The sequence below is a fragment of the Haliotis asinina genome, chromosome 5 (assembly GCF_037392515.1).
Source record: "Haliotis asinina isolate JCU_RB_2024 chromosome 5, JCU_Hal_asi_v2, whole genome shotgun sequence".
In the NCBI taxonomy this organism is placed as follows: Eukaryota; Metazoa; Mollusca; class Gastropoda; order Lepetellida; family Haliotidae; genus Haliotis; species Haliotis asinina.
The window spans coordinates 39,742,780-39,761,142 of record NC_090284.1 but is presented as its reverse complement, the minus strand read 5'-3'; the positions used below and the strand labels follow the sequence as shown (position 1 = coordinate 39,761,142).

Sequence of the window (18,363 nt, the reverse complement as noted above, 5' to 3'; positions counted from 1 at the left end):
GGCACATGAGTATATGGCTTCTTGTAGTGTACAACAAGTTTTTCATCCTGAACGCCATTATTGGGCGTCGTTGGCACCATACTTGGACACAGCATGATTTCAAATATACAACATATATTGAGGTGAAATCATGACGCTTGATAAGAAAGTTTGCTATCCACTACCAGACAGTGAAGCAACTGTAGAAAAACACACCAGGGATACTTTGTCCATTCTTATTCCAGATCATATATTTGTCAGATTATTTGTAACAGTCTGTATAACACAGCATATATCTATCAGTGAATTTATGCTTATTAAGCCACATGTTCTAACCATGCAATTATTTCTGAGCGTCATTCAGTGCCAGCTGGTGCTATTGATTTGCTCAGTGAGCTAAATATCTACATGCCATTCTCACTTTGCTGCTTTCCAGACAATGGCATAATTGTGAGTTAATGTACAATGATTTAGTTCATCAGCATGTCATTAAAGTCTGTTTCAGTTACATTGCACAAATGCTAAGGAGACGGTGTGACATAGTACCCATGTTCCAAATGGAATTATTCAGTAACAAAGCATGATCAGACTGCAATTCCTGGGTGAATACAGTGACATAGTTTTGTAACACTTAGTATAGAAATACGGCAACACAAACAGTTTCAGCTTATGTGCTTTCCACAGAATAAAGGACCTTCTTTGGAACCTGCATTAATTGTACAAACTTCAAGCTTAATTGCTGCTGCCTACCTGAATTGTGCATGCATAACATGAAATACTAAGAGGTAAAGTTATGTCAACATGTTCAAGGTCATGAGAGTTATGTCCCTTTGGCATGCCAACATCATGTGATCATGAGCTCAAAACCAAAATGATTCATTGTTTGAGCAAAGTAGTATATTCATCACTTCTAGATTTTCTCCCACACATATACTGGACTTATTATTACTTAAAAACCATTCAAGCTGGAGTAATATCAATCTCTCTCACTTTAAACATACACAAAATCAGCTCTATTAGAAAAGATTTCAAACACATGCATGTGATGTTCAATATATTCGGCCAATTTGTTTACATATAATGGGAACCACATAATACAATCGTGGGCAACAGACCATAATCAGACAGGTCATGAAATAAACTCAAGATCACTTGGACTGAGACCAGGTGAGCTACAAATTTTACCTCTTTCCATTCGAAGGTCACCATATTCCATATGAATGGTCACAACTCTTCAATAAGAGTCTAGTTTTGTGGTAACAGTTATGACAACAGTCAACAGTCAAAGTACCCTGCTAACAATCAAACGTCCAACATCGTAACAGCTACTCTCATCATAACAAATGGCAACCTGGCTTGGAGTCTTAAACGATTTTTGACCGGCCATATTATACTGTGTAGGCACCAAACGTCAAGGTAATATAGCACATGGTTTTGACCTGAGGAAATAACCATGTGAATCCTACAAAATACACATTACGCAAATTGCATTCAAAGGACGAGGATTCACGGCTAGAAAACTGTGAAATATGTTAAGTATGAATAGACAAGTTATCATGTTCCTCGTATGGAAACTATTATTGTTGATAGACAACATGTGTATATTTAGTATTCATGTGTAGAGCTATTCAATGACATAAAGCACAGCCGAAAAAAAACAAATTGAAGCAGAAACATACCGATACATTATGAAGCATGGCGTACATCGTGTGGTCGAGTCTTATAATCAAGCTGCTCTAATACATTGATGAACTGATTCTGCTTTAGTTTCCAGTAAATTGAACTCAGTCAACTGTATAAAGGTTTCCAATGATAGGAGGGCAAACAAAGACCACTTTAATCCTGGTTTGCTAAATGTCACACAAATTATGACATGCTTCAAACAGATTCTTCTCTATTTATGCTTACTTCTGCTCTGAAGTACATCCTTCATGAAATTTGTTGTCATCCAAAAGATAATTTCCAGTGTCAAACAGTCCAAGGATGTCAGACTTGTAAAACTAACCACAACACACTCTAATAGTCGATGAAACAAGGGTTTTATGGTTAGTTTGATTTCTTTTTGTCATTTATGTAGAATAAGTGAAAGATCATGTTACGGTAAAGTTAGACCTTTATATTGTATGGTTTAATGATTACTGAGTAATTCTGGAAGGCATACAAGGGAAAAATGAAAATAAATTCATTTCAGATATCTATTGACTGGAGTTAGTCTCCTCTCATCAGCTTTGCAGTTTTATCTCTGCAAATTTGGGGTTGTGAATAAACTGTTTTAATTTTATAAAACTTTTCATTGCCACGGTCAGTAAAATCTGAAAAGGACCCAGGGCCCTGTTGCTCAAAGCGATTGTAACACTATGATGATCGTAACTCAAATACCATAAAACTGACTTACAACTGTCGTAGCACTACGATCGCATTGAGGAACTGGGCCCAGGTTTGTATGGGCTGGTTTAGTCTGTCTCACAGACCCTGAACCACATCATCTTCCCGTCTAGTCTTCTACCTAGTTCTGTCTGCATTGCTAAAGCACTAAATGAAGTAAGTCTAGATTTCCTCCAGTTTATCAGGTGGGAGTCAGAATATTGCTGTTGCTCTTACCTCAATGAGCTCTTCCACATCCTGCACATCTCCTGGCACATCAGACAGGGCATTGAAGATCTGGGCAGAGTTGTCCAGTGTCTTAAGCTCACTCTCCTGCAAGGAACAAACCCATATGAGTGGACCTATTGTATCACAAAACTATGGTAGGTAGGGCAGGTTTCATATTTGCTTATCTTAATGATTAAACAAGTCGTTTATCTGGATAATAATAATTGATAGTCCGCTTATATGGCTCTCATATCCAAACACACTGCCTGCTCACATTAGTATCCGCAGTCATTTCAACTTCCTGGGGATCATACAGCCATGCTTCCTGTTAGGCTCAATGAACTAAACACTCCCATTGCCAGCCCATCCTCATGTGTAACCAGTTTATAGCTGGTTCAACTGAAAGAATGTGGATCAAGTATCTTGTCCAAGGATACACACCACAGGACCCGCATCTAAGTGCCTTCCCTGTGGATAGTGGGGAGGGAGCTGAACAATTTTTGTTTCTCTGCATTGTTTTGCTAAATCCATAGTCAATGAAAATTGTTTATTTTTGACAAAGCAGCCTGTAAATGCATAACACTGGACTAGACCAACCAGCGACTGACAACCCAAGTGTGTGGACAGAGCTCTCTGACTTGGTTGATGCATGTCCTTGTATCTGAATTGCAAAGATTTATGTTCATGATGTTGATTACTAGGTTGTTTGACCCACATTCTATTGTTTACAGATCGGGATCAATTTTTGATAACATAGGATTTTGTTATCTTACCACAAAACAACTCAACATGATAGCATGATATTTTCAGAATGAGCTTTACTCAACTGTCAGCTAAGGCAAACACACATGCATCAGCAGTAACCACTGTCTTTGGCATGGGTGCATGCAGTTTCAAGGATCACACATAAGTTTAGTACAAATTAAGGACAGCAATACATATCTCAGTGTGACGTAATTGTAAATATATGCATTAGAAAATGACATGTGTTTCATATCACCTCCAGCAAGATAGATGACAAGATCAAGGTTACATGTCTCTTGAGAGCTAATGCCGAAGTGTTTGATCTTACATTAAAACCAGATACCACATCACTAAATTATTACACAAAATTAGTAACTAAAAGAGAAAATCTGCACAAGAAACATAAAAGTTTGGACTTTTTTTACATCCTGGTTAGGCAGATTGACAATTTGTTTAACCAGTATCAAAAACATGTTTTGGCTTGGTGATGTGTATTACAAGTGAAAGCTTTAATTTTCATTCTTCAGTGATCAAAGAGCAACATCAACAATTTTTACGTTACTAAAACTAAACTCAACAGGATGTTCAATGATAAGATCAAGATTTGACACATTTGGAAATTGTGGAGTCAGCATAAATTCAACCAAGCAAGCAAAACAACAGCCTTACTACATGCCGCTTCCTTGGACTGACTTCCAGGTAAACATGACGATTTTGAGCCAGAATCATCATAGAGAAGAAGAACTGGATATGCACTACAACCATATGTTAATACCATCAGCAAATAGGAACAATGATTATGCAAACATTTGCAGCCGAATGTAAGTACTCCTAGGTGAAACAGCCATAACTCCACACAATACAAACTAAGGGACGTTTCTATGACATCATAATTCAGGCAACCTGATGTCAAGAATTGAACTGGAAATGTAAAACTTCCAGCTGTCACATGGCAACAGGTGTGCCAGATCAAATTGGCAATTACTATTGGTGTTTAAGTAATTATTGAAAAATATACAATAGTTAACTGATGGTTAAGTCTTGTTGAAACTTTAAAAACAAATCTAACTAAAAATATCTATTTGATGTAAATTGGATACAAAGGAAAATGTTATGCTGGTTGAGGCAAATAATGATCAAGTTATTAAAAGTGAAACTATCTGTGTCTTGTTAGGTATAGAAATAGCAGAGCTAGGGGAGATCTGAATGACTAATCAAAGTGCACTGATCAACAAAATATTTACAGCTATAGCAATACGATGCACCAAAGTGGTGCACTTACCATTAATATTTTACACTAATTATACATAATGATCACTGCAATTATAACAACATGATATTGGAATATATTGTTCCTGACATGAATTAATGTCAAATGCAAGTTATTCCAGCTATTGAATACATTTCAACTGTATATTAAAAAGACAACTGATTTGCGTGAGGTCCTTCTATAAAGTGGAGCCCCTTTAGAATACAGCACCAGAACTTCTTGTTAGACCTCACCTCACCTCACCTCACCTCACCTCACCTCACCTCACCCTAATGACCTACAATTACCTAAAACAGACTCATGATGTGTTTTCAGAGTTTGTGGTGCTTTATTCCAAAGGTAGGCCATATTGTGAAAGTGTAACACATGGTATACTGTTTCCTTTCTTTTGAAACAAACTCACTGGTCACTTTTAATTGTACAAGAGATCAAGTGAAAATGTTTCCAAATTGAAGATTTCACTCAAGTTTGGACAAGCATCTGTAGTGGCATCAGCCATTTTGGTTTTGTTTATCCCTACAATGAGTGCTGCTACCAATCTACTACTTTCTATGAGTTTTAAAAGTCATGCAAATGTAATTAAATGTCCAATGAACATTTCCAAAACTATTAATGCATAATAGTATAAAGGAAATACAAATGTTTTTAGTATTTTTGACTACATCACAAAAATTACTGAAATAGCTGATAATATCTAGTGAACCAGTTCACGAAAAGAGTAACGCAATAAATCATATTGTGAAATTTGAATTGCAATATATCCATCAACTGGTATTATCGCCCACCCCTATTCACTACACATACATAATACATTTTGTTTTGGTAAGTGACAAGATCAAGGACACTGCCACACTAACAGGCAAAAGAAAGTTCCATTTGATGTCTTGCAGATGGGACATCACTCATACAGGGAATAAAAATCACTGTCTGGGGTAAGTACAGTTCATAGAGAAAGTATTGACCAACCAAAAAAATCCTCAAACATTCAGTAAGGCCAGTGACGTTCCTCACTACTCAGACAACAGTCAACAATCAGTTGGAGATGGTTCAATATTGTGTCAATTATATTGAGTCAATACTACAGTTTAACTCAATGCTCCAGACAAATTCTATGGTGTTAACATTTTTTTCTAGAGTATGTGTGATACCTAAGGCTAAATAAAAAGTGTGAAACGTTTCTTGGGCATGACCATGTCACTTTTACTTGGGAGCGTAACAATATTTTTTTACCAGTTAAAAACAATAAACTTGACTTGGCCGCATCCCAATCACCCATTTGTCCACTGTGAGAATGAGTGTCTGTAAGAACGAGTGTGACTGAATCTACAACTCATTAACACATGCTAAACATTCCAAACTGTATTTCTGAAAGAAAAAAAAGAAAAATGTGTTCCTCCTTTGTCACTTTTTTTCTATAAAAAATTTTTTGAGAAAGGTCTTACCACCCTTGTCACTTTTGAAAAAAAAGTGCCCAAGAAACATTTATTCTTTTTTTTTATGCAACCTAATGCAACTACTTCAATAAGTCACATTAACTTTCACTTCATCCTCAATAACACTTTATATGTAACTGACTCACCAAGTATGGTTTTATGATGTTTTCAGCAATATTCCAGCAATATCATGGCAGGGGACACCAGGAATGGGCTTTCACGCATAGTGAGCAATTTGCAAGAAATGGCAACATATTCTTCAGCCAGGAGGCTGAAAGTTTGCATTTATGAATATCTTAACCAAGTATTATATTCAAAAGAAGAGAGTGTAAATTATGTATAAGTCTTCAAAGGCTATACAACCTTTTAATGATGAAAGAATAACATATTAAATTGTTTAATCTATTAGTCACTTGATCATATTCATAGTGAATCAGGGGTAGTGATGGGTACCTTGGATCCAACTCGTGACCCATCCGTTCCAGCCCTACATGTTACACCCATGTGATGAATCAAACTCAGGTATTCGCTATGACAAGTGAACGCAATAACCACAAAACTACCCCACCGCCTTAAGTTCTTCGAGTGCCAAGTTTGTTTTACAAATCACAGTGTACACAAGCCAGGATATACAGGTATATCCTGGGTATCTGTCCATGTGAGTGAGTGAGTTCAGGATTATGCCACACTCAGCAATATTTCAGCAATATGCTGGCAGTCTGAAAATAATTGAGTCTGGACCAGACAATCCAGTGATCAACAGCAACAGCATTGATCTGCACAACTGGGGATAGATGCCACGTGTTAACCAAGTCAGCTAGCCTGACCACCTGATCCCGTTAGTCACCTATTACAACAAACACAGTTGCCTTTTACGGCATGTATGGGTTGCTGAAGGCCTATTCTATCCTGAACCTTCACGGGTCTTACTTGTGTGGGAGGAAATATGTCACTGGCTTAATGTTATGTACAGCATGCATGAATTGTTGGGGGGCAAATAAGTTGATAAGTTAGTATTGAAAGGAGATGTTATTGTACAAAGTCAACAGAACAATGGATTTGTACATTTTGTGACAAACACTGGGATGAAAATGAGTATCTACTTTCACTTTTATGCAAATATACATGTCAGGTAATAAATAATATACTGATAAAAGATCAGTAAATTACAAAAATTTATTTTGTCAGCACCATCCACCAACATCAGATGTTTACACTACATTTCATATATGTAATCACTATTCAAAATATTCATGTCTTACTATAATTGTTATCATGTCAAAAATTCAATACATTATGAATAAAAAGTGAATTTAAATAATTCATTAGTGTGCAATCTGTGACTCTCAAATCTGAATACCCAGGAATTTTTTTAAAAGAGTGCAGAATGGTCCAGAATTGTTATGCTTGATGGATTTGTATATCTGCATATTCTTTCTTTACGGTCATACTAAGTAACTTGCCAGTTATATGATGGCCAGCAAACCTGATTACCCAATCTCTATAGTTGCCTCTCACAACAAGCATGGGTTGGTGAAGACCCATTCTAAAGCGGATTTTCACAATCTTATCTACAGGCTGCAGCAAAATCAACAAAGCTGGCCCACATTCTACAAAGCTATCAGAGTGCTGTAATAAGTCTATGAGAAGCATGGGTGTTATGACCATCTCACACCTATGATTTCATTTTGCTGACAAAAACTCCACAGCTACTCTTGTGATAAGAGCTGCTACCTCTTATACTTCATAGTCGGGAATCTCAGTGTCTTGTCAAGTCTAGAAGAAACAGTGGCTCTTTGAGAGTGTGACTTTGGTTTTACGTCGCTATTCATAATACTCCTGCAATATCACAGCAGGGGGACATCAGAAATGGGAAAACATGGTACTACACCAGAAATGGGCAAACATTGTACCAATGTGGGGACTCAAACCTGGGTCTTCGGCATCATGAGCAAACATTTCAACCACTAAGCTACCCCACAACCCATGTTCGAGAGAACACATCCTGACATGTCGGCAGACTTTTTAATCTAAAATAATGTTGTGGACCCAATAACCTGACTAACCCTCCGTTAAAGCGCTTATTTAAACCTGCCTTTACTACAGTTTTAGTGGCCTTCAGAGTTAGTTTAGTTTTTACACCACACTCAGCATTATTCCAGTTATATGGCGGAGTGGCCTTCATAACACAACACACATGAAAAGACCATATACAGTTGAAGTTGTCCAAACCAGCACTCACTGGGACTGAAGAAATAATCTGGTTAAGTCAATGTGCCAGATTATAGAGCTGATGATAAATGTACAAGCCACCGATGGGACTGAGATTTTATGCCAGTGTTGACAACTTGCAGGATTGGACAGATGCCAGTTTTGTCAGCTTCCACTATATACATCGGTAAACACTTTCAGATTAACATTTGTTATCAACACAGTGTTCGTGAAAAAAATGAGCCCAATATCTAGTACCTACCTAATTTTACAAGTAAATAAAATCAGAACAACAACATTATTTCCTTATTCTGTTTTTTGCATTTCTAATATACAGATCTACTATTAAATGTTAGTCACAAGCAGACACAAGCAAGCAAATGACCCACCTTCAGTTTCAGCATGCCCATGGTAATCTGGAAGAGTACAACTGACCCTTCATAAAAGAACAAGTCCCACAGACTGAGCAGCACCTTCATGTGCACAACACTGGCAAACAGGGTGAGGAACCAGTGCAGGCTGATGAGGGACAGCTCTGAAACAAACAGGACAGCATGCAGGAGCAGCAGCTAGGGAGCATTCAGTTAGCATGGTTAGTGGTTAGTAAAGGTTAGGGATGTTCAAGGCAAAATGTGCTTGGGCTTACCAGCTGCCGAGCAAGACAAACCCACCTTCATGACAATTATGATTATAATCAACAATCATCCAAGGGACACAACTCTGCACATCAAGCTGCAGCAACTTACACGACTGGGTCACCTTTGCAGTACACTTTGTAAGCAGGTAAGTATGTAATAGAACTAACTGGTAGTGTTTCCAAGCAGAGCAAGCTGTTACAGGCGTAAAATGATTTGACTTCCAACTTAATAGTAAAACAAATCCTTTTACCTTCCTGTATATTATTTCATTGCAGTCCATGCTCATCACTGTTTTTAATATGGTAAAAAATAACTACCTTCTAAACCACATGTTATCTTTGGAATTAAACTTTCTCAGTCTAACCAACTTAGTCACCACTCACTGAGTGGGTCATACAGCTGTGATTGTGTGGTGACTGAGAGGGGACACAGTCTCTCATTAGCACCAGAATCAATGTTCACGAATGGTGTTTCACAGTAACAGGACATTGGGTCCTGTAAGTCACAGGACCCACAGAATAAAATAAAACACACATTTCAGATTTAACATTTCTCATTATTGGCATTGAAATTATTAACATTATGTAATGGCAAACATTTTAAACATTAATATATTATTAACAGTGAACAAGTGTCACATGCCACAAACAACAACTTCAGACAAAGTTATTGTGATATATTCAGTCAGACAATGGAGCCAGCAGGTTGAGGACTTCTGTCTGACCGTTGGCAAATCTGCCGGATTTGTCAGAGTTACAGACACTATTCGTGAACACTGCCAGAATCTGTACTATACTGAGAAAGTGTAATCCCAAATATTACATGTAAGTCATAAATGGTAATGTGTATTCATACAAATTTTGTATTTTGTATACAAATTTTGTATTTACTTCAGCTCAGGTACATTTTAAAATGCAGTACACTGCCTTGTAACTTGTGAGCTAATATTTTAAGGGTGCTTCCCTGAATCAACAGCTTCATACTCAGACTTGCAAGATCACAAGCAAACTGTAACACGAATAGGGATGTGCAACAAAGAGAAAATGGTCACTCTATATATATGTGAGGGAAGCAAGCCAAGGTTGGCAACATGCTTCCCTTGCTTCCATTTGAAAAAGAGTTTTAATATCAAATAAATGTATTGCCACCAACCAAAGTAGACAGATTTCAGATTTCCAACCTCTTGTTTAATAATTACTCACATAAAATATACTTAATTCAACATTTGAAGAGCCACTCGTGGCATATCAAATTATTCTTTGCCTCCATTACCCCTGCCAGTTTTCCAGTTCAACGGACAATAACACATCCAAGAACAACACTAACAGGCTTCCAGTGTTGAAAGCTGGGTGAGTAGGGTCAAATGTTGCTTTGAACTGTATTCCAGTTATATCAGTGTGTCACCTAATATCAGTTATTTCAGTGTGTCCTGTTGGAGGAAAATTCTAGGTGATGCACTCTAGTGAAGCCCGAAGTGTCAGGGACCAACATTGAAACACAACCAGGGCCAACCAGGATTTAGTCCCACAAGGGAAACAACAATGTACAGTGAATAGATGACTGAGCCATCTTTGTGTCTTTGCAAGCTGAAAGCAGTCAGGGAACAGAATAGTACTGATGTGAAAAAGGCAGTGTGCGAAATAGTCCCAAAATTTTGCTAGCTAGTCAGGCTAGCTGTGCCTGAAAGGTTACTAGCCCACAACACTAACCCAAAATATGAATGTAGCCACTGGTTTTATCATTTAGCAGCTAATATGATGAACATTTTAATCAGGGCATAATTTTGCTTGATCTAAAAGTGTATTACGTTAACAAGTCAAAGAAAGAGGTATATTTACACAGTATTCCCATGAAAATTCACTGGGCCAACTATATCTATAATAGACACAGGCTAGTGGGTCAGTGGATATTTTGCACACTGTATACAGGAAACAATTAATTTCCTTATGTTAAATACACACTTCGGGGCCCAATATCACCATATTTCTTTATACTCTTCATCATACTGAACGTCTTACCAATGTCATGTTCCTTCAAGACAAGGTCAACATCTGGCAGGTAGCTTATGAGCAGCTGCCTTAACACACGCTGGTCAGCCTGTGGGTCAAACACAAAATGACACAGTGTTAGTACAATCTGTCTGTTGTTTGTATTACTGTCAAAAGGCCAACATCAAATACAATATCTACAATGCATTACTGTGGTATCTGTGCAAAAAACAACTCCAAAAGTATAAGTGTCAATTTATTCAAGTTTACATTATTTTCTGTCAGTAAGAATGAATTTCAGTTATATTTACAGATTCAGTAAAGTTGGACTGACAGTAGCTATTATTGCACAGTGGCAACATCAAATATCTCACTTCTATCATAAAGAAGAGGTTGAAAACTCATTTTTCATTTACTAAGTCAAATCAACTACACATGATTAGTTTGGGCTTCTATTCATTCTCATCCATTGTGGCCAGTAAATGTACCTCACAATATCACAAACGATAACAGTATATCATATTTCAACGAAGACATGAAAGCATACATCATATCTAATCACAGCTCCAGTTAAGGGCCGTGTCAGTGTATGTATGGATAAAAACTATGCACGATACGACAGAAAATAACTTAGGAAGTGTGGCATATATGCACCACAGCAATGACATACAGTCTCAGAATCATTTACAGATGTATTTATCTGAAAACGTATTGTTTCATTGTTTATTGACCTGTTTACACAAGAGTAGCAGTGTTGTGGTGCATATAAGAAACGAAACACAAGATTACTGACACACCATTGAATTCCGTTCAGTATTCTAAATGTACTCTTACGTTTTACTGGTACCATTACATTGAAAACATATGGAGTATGCATTACTGATGTCAAAAAGATATCTGGAGCCCTGTCTCAACAAATATTTTGCTCCAGCATTAAGTGTCTATCAAGTATCTACGGACTGACCTGTATTCCAATGACGGTACAGAAGCAGTAGAACTGACTGATTTGTATGCCAAAGAGGGAACTTGAGCAGTCGGACTGACTGACCTATATGCTTATGTCAGAAGTGGAGTAGTAGAACTGAGTGACCTGTATGCCTATGAGGGTAATGGAGTAGTAGGACTGACTGACCTGTATGCCTATCAGGGTAATGGAGTAGTAGGACTGACTGACCTGTATGCCTATGAGGGTACTGTAGTAGTAGGACTGACTGACCTGTATGCCTATGAGGGTACTGGAGTAGTATGATGCTGGCAACAGGTCCTCTATTATGGCACACATCATCCAGAATGTGTCCTCCTCCTCCAGGAACAGCAAAAGGGAGGCAGCTATCTGCAACAGAAACATTTCATTCGAAGAATATCACTGATGAGATGGACCAAAGTTTGACTAAATGGGGCTTGAATGTATTGTAGCAGGTCAGCCCAAAGTGATGCATGTCAAAGACATTTACCATCCAAACTTAGAAACATGATCAGGACAAATGTGGGCTTCAACAATCTCAGTGGTTCCTTGCAACACAAAGGGACAAAACAAATAGAGGTACCTTAAATGACTGGGCCACATGGGCCAACAGAACAGTGAAGACTATGCAGGCGACATACCGGGTACCATGACATATATGCACACATCAGCATAGTCAGTTGTGTGCAGCTATTCTAGCATTTTATCATTACAAAATCCCAACTTAAAAAGAGTTACTTGTAATGAAAAGTTAGTGCGAGTTTAGCGAGAAACTTCCAATTTTCTTCTCTGTAGAATGATAAAAACTACCAAGACAATCAACTGTACTCACCACGCCTGTACCCTGACAGTATCCAATGTCAGGATACAACCATGCTAGGCCTCGCAGGATACGCCGTAGTCGAGGTACACCGGTGCTGTTGATGTTGCAGAAACATGTGTTGCTTGGCATTGTTCGAAGTAGATCCTAAACAAAGGAGTAATGTTCAGCTGTAGGTATCAAGCATAAACATAGCTCTTCTTCTTCAGACAAACAGTCACATATTGCTCTTTGTCATTGACGTCTTCATTCAACAAGTTTAAAACAAATTCTATTAATGAGACCTTAAAATTGGATAAGAAGTGATATAAGTTTTAGGACAGTCTAAGAGTTACTTCCCTTCATTAACAGTCCTAATTAGTTGGGGGTGGGGTGGGGGAAAGAACAGATAATTAGTTTCACAACTCCTGAAAGTATGTGTTGAAGGATATGCAGTCCAAATCTTACACAAACAAAACCTCATCACATTTAGAATGCACCTACCACTGACCATTCATGACATGCACTGATGATGTGTCAAAAAAGGGTTGAAAGTGATCAAAAAAGATGTTGATATCGCTCACTTTTTCAATTTGTTTTGATGTCATTAGATGATCATTGGCACTAGCTTTAACTACGTCTTTGTAGGTAAGTTCTGATTTGAGCTTCTTCGCCAGAGCCCCAGACATCCTCATCCATATTTGGGGTCGCAGAGAGTGTGGGATGCCTTGCCGTACCATTCCTTTAAGTTTCTCTGATCTCGGCAACTGTGACTCCACCTGTCATGGATTAAAAGGTCATCATCATCATCATCATCATCATCATCATCATCATCATCATCACAATCGATGACATCACCATCATTTTCATATTATTCAAGAAAATGGACAGCGCACGACTCACTAAATTTATCTTTCAACATCAAAACTTTTCATAAATTAACCCAGAGCACTTACCACTCAGCTTCATTATAAAATAGAGCAATACTCTATGAATGTTTGGAATCCCATGAACCCATAAGATTCCATCACTTCCAGGAATCTCATTTCAGGAAAATTATACATTAACCACTTGATTCATTCCCATGGTTCTCCCTATATAAAACTACATGCCATTGATTGGGGTCTTCACTTAAACAAATGTAAAACAAACCTGGATTCGAATCCATGGTATCAGATGAGCTCTTGTTGAGAACAATTGAATACAATGTCATTTGAAATTTATCTTGTTTATGACAAACACTGTTTTAAGGTAAAAACTCTGATAAGAAATATTGATTCAAAGAATTGTACCTTGTCCCATGTGAGGTCTCCAACTTCGTTGTTGTGTGTGAACTCGAGGTACGCTGTCCATTTGAGTCGATGCTGAGGGTCCTCAATAAAGGGTGTACTAAGCAGCTTACTGGAGTTTTCTTCAGGACCATCTGAAACCAAACCAAGTATGGAATCATGTTTTTCTATTGGCAGGCCTTATCTAGACCTGCTAAGAGGCTGATATTTGGCACCAAGTCAGAAGCAAATGCCAGTAAATTTTCTCAAATTGGAATTAAAAACTTGCCATTTCATCCAAATATAGTTTAATGAATGTTAATTGCGTATCACTGACAACAGGACTGTCAAACAAGAAGAGGCTTTAACATATCAAATACTTATTTCATTACTGCAATGCATAGAACTTAGAACTGAAGAATCCTAATTCTGAACAAAATATGTTTGCCCTCAATTATTATATCAAGTGCACTTATACTTTTAGAATCCTAGAATAAATACATAATAATATAAATGATATTTCCTTGATCGTCGGCTAGACTCTAACATGCATAATCATGTTAATGGCACGGAACTTAACAACAACTTCAGTCGGTCAAGACACACACTGGCTAAACAACAATCAAACCCCTTCATGGTAACAATGCTGGGAACACCTACATGTCTTTAAACAAATATTACTGTATTTTTTAACATACTGACATACAACATTAATTAATGGTCTTTATATATATATACTCGTTACAGATATACTTTCTCATACTTACTATCATGATTATTGCAGGTACCAATGATTGACTTCACCAAAAAACAACTGGTCAAGATTAAGTTAAATTAAAAGAAGAATTTAGGGTAAAAGGTAGGAATGTACAACTGAAACAATACACACCTTCTTCTTCTACTTTGAATCCAAACTCATCGTAACGGTAATCCAACTGTCCTGTGGGATCCTCCTCTGGCTGAAATATCAACGTAAGTTTAATATGCTTTGTCTCTGTATCACACTCCTCGGCTCATGTCACACACAAACAACCACAGGAATAAAATAATTTCACATAATGGAAAAGTGTTACTGATGTTAGAATCATGATCATGAGAGATTAATGAAGAATGAAAAACCTGATAAGAAAGTATGTTTATCTATAAATATAGATGCAATGCCTTCTTGATCAATAAACTGTCCACAGTGTCGAAGTGTACATATGAATATAATATAACTACACTGTTGTTTAAATATTATTTATTGATTGTATTATGGACTACATGTTTGCCAACTGATAACGCCATACAACCTGTAGAGCAAATACTGTAAATCACGAAATTTTTGTACCATGATATTTTTGCGAGTGGCGACCAACAGACGTTTTTACTTCACAATATTTTTGCGACTTGCCTAATTCTCAAAACACAGTTTAGTTTGACAGTTTCAAAGCTTACTTGCAACTGAAAGTTTTATCTGAAGTAAATCCAATCACATATCAAAGTTTGCAGCTAATCTTGAACACCATTCAGTGGAGTACTTCCGCATGTATGCAATCAGTGATGTTTTCCTAAAAACAACACTTGCTGCATAGGTCAGATAAGCTTAAAACAGTTAAAAGGGATTAAATTAAATGGAATGACTCTAATAAATTGGCACTGATGAAGGACCTGTTTAGTCAGTGTCGGAGAAGCTGTTGATCTCCAGATAAGTGTCATGAAACCTATCCAAGCCCGCTGGATAGTCTTGACCTTTCAAACAGTCTCTATGAAATGTGTGTTGCATGGTTGGCGCATGTCTGGACTATCGGACGTACTGACTGAGTAAGTTTTGTTCAGGTATCCATTGTTTGACATGTGACACGTGAGTACGAGTAATGCTAGTAATTCTTCGTGTTGTTGTCATTGCTTAATATATGTATTGTCTAGATCTATTTGTTAATTATATGAACTTGTGAATAGTAAAGCGAAGATAGGACAGGTTGTTTGCTGATTATTCACTGCATTCTACCAGCAAACTGCGTCATGATATTTTTGCGAGCTCAAGTCATTCGCAATTTTCGCAAAAATATCATGCTCGCAAAAGTTTAATGATTTAAAAAACTTCTTATCCTTACGTCCATAATATTCCTTGTGATATTTACAAATGATGAAAGTCTTTTCAAAGCAGATTTAAATTTAAGAACTTTTCACTTAGTGATAGCATTTGAAATCAAGGATGAAAGGACAGGTCCTTTAACAGGATCACAAAAAAATACATGACGAGGACATAATCTTACAGCATTGCCAAATTTCAGAATGATGTCTTGGGGCCACATGGAAGGTGTGAGTGCTGAGAAGTGTCCCCCCGGTGAGGGTATAAAGCCCCCACTGCCTGTGAAAGAGGGTGTGGCAGTGATGCTGATGCCTTCTCCTGTACATATGCTGACAATATCTTCTTCATCCTCAGATAGCGTTTCCACTGAAAGATAAGAACATTTCAGAGAAATATCGAAAAAGTTCACTGCAGTTCACCATGCTTAAATCAATTCAAAACATCAGAAAAGACACATCGCTGCAAGATACAACAGTTATATTTACTGTACATAATATTTCTGTACATATCATAATCATGATGATTTATATTCTAATCTTCACTTCATGAAACACACAAAAATGTTTACAAAAATGATAGAGAATGAAGATTTTGTATTTAACATTTTTAGTCTATATTTTTTAATGATTAATGAAATATAATAGATTAAAAGTCAAAGGAAGAAAAGCCAAAAGAAGGGACAAAGATGGAAGGATCATATTGTCCAAGGTGCAGCAATGCACTGCCTCCTGCAAGAATTCCAGTTTTGGCAGGCACCAGATTGTGAATCCCAAGACATGGTATTATGGCTACTTACCATGTTTACATTATGTTGTCTGTCATCATGGTCATGAGCATGCAGACTGAGCTACTGGATCAGTACATGTCAATCTCAACAGCACGTGCTATTTTCAATCTCAACTAGCTGAGGATCATACAATTCATATAGCCACAACATGCACCAAGTTGATGTGGCTTTCCCATTCTTACGAGGTACCCATTCACAGCTGGGTGGACTGGGACAAATAGTCACAATAATTTGTCTGAGTTTACTGCATGCTGCTGTACCCACAACTAGGTGTATTCATTTGGCCACTATCAAGTATATTACCAACCAATTCATGCATTGTACACTATAGGTTGTGACAACACGGAAACAGACTGCACACAAAGTTGACCCCAAGGATTTTTTAACACCAGTCACAGGTGGGCTCTATCCCGACACCTCCAAACTTGCCTGACAACTTAGGGAGCTCATCCACCACGTCAGTTGTTTGTGAGTGCTTGCGGTATATATTAATTGAATGCCACTATATAACTCATTACTTCCACAAACAGCTAAAAGAGGGGGTTTTTTTTTCATTCTTTACACATTCCAGAATTCTAAAATATTACATATGAAATGGAGATTAGTGTCCTCTAACTATCAACTATCATGACTGGAGAAACAAACTTTGTTTTCACATATCCCCTAGTATACATTTCTTGGAATGATCGATACTTCCTTGTACAATATACCATTTCTCATAAGTAACCAGTGAGTACATTTGTTTACTTGAATACATATATTTAGACGTATTTATTTATGACGTATTCTTATTTTTGCATATTGATACATGCTCTTTCAAAACCTCTTTCAAAAGAACATCACTATTTTAATGTAGTGTCATAGATGATCTCTTTGTAAAATTAGGTCTCATTTAAAAAGACAGATAATTTTATCCTAAGCAGTAGGTTGGTATTTTGAACTAAGACCATATCGTAACTGTAAAGTCATGGCATGGGTATGTCATACCCTGTGTACACAAAGAAATCTGAACACTGGTATAGCTGCTGGCAATGAGACTCTGAAGAATAGTATTACTGTTAATTAAAATATTGATAGAATTTAGAATCAAAATATGAACATATCACACTTGCATCTGTCCAAGTACCGAAACCCTTACTAATAGTAATAAGTTACTTCAATTGAGGTATTCTTGAAATCGATTAGAGTTACCTCCCCTAAATGTTTTCACGAATTACCAAACGATGGACCATAATAACATTTGCATTTGCAGCATATTCATACATCTTCAAATAACATACAAACAAACCAGTGAAAAACAGATGATGGTGTCCTATGAGAAGCGATCTCAGAAGACAGTTTTACACTCTCACGAATAAGTTGACAATCAATCAAAGAAGCCGATGTGGCACGACGATCGCGACACTGCATCAACATGGAGTATATTTCGACATACCAGCTGTTGACTTGCTGCTGTATCCGTCGATTGAACGGTCCCCGAAAACTGCTTTAGCTAATTCCATTTTTCCTAAGTTAAATCCTTAGCGTGTTCCACTGACATATCATACGCTTATTACATCGTGGGAACACTTCTCAATCGCCATTGACGCGTATGCAAATTATGTTGACAGCGCGTA

At 37.3% G+C, this 18,363-nt stretch overlaps 1 protein-coding gene across 3 annotated transcripts in view; it reads right to left on the bottom strand.

Annotated features, from left to right (window-relative positions):
* The window catches only part of LOC137284417 (small G protein signaling modulator 3-like), a 66,350-nt gene extending 47,987 nt beyond the window's left edge, over window positions 1-18,363 (bottom strand). For all 3 annotated transcript variants that reach the window (XM_067816213.1, XM_067816214.1, XM_067816212.1), the window contains exons 1-10: window positions 18,183-18,363; window positions 16,145-16,326; window positions 14,776-14,845; window positions 13,911-14,041; window positions 13,203-13,397; window positions 12,652-12,786; window positions 12,072-12,188; window positions 10,886-10,964; window positions 8,619-8,764; window positions 2,581-2,676 (exon numbers count right to left, since the gene is read on the bottom strand). In XM_067816213.1, coding sequence (XP_067672314.1) covers window positions 2,581-2,676; window positions 8,619-8,764; window positions 10,886-10,964; window positions 12,072-12,188; window positions 12,652-12,786; window positions 13,203-13,397; window positions 13,911-14,041; window positions 14,776-14,845; window positions 16,145-16,326; window positions 18,183-18,249 — 1,218 coding nt within the window. In that variant the 5' untranslated portion in view covers window positions 18,250-18,363. The remainder of the gene's footprint in view (window positions 1-2,580; window positions 2,677-8,618; window positions 8,765-10,885; window positions 10,965-12,071; window positions 12,189-12,651; window positions 12,787-13,202; window positions 13,398-13,910; window positions 14,042-14,775; window positions 14,846-16,144; window positions 16,327-18,182) is intronic.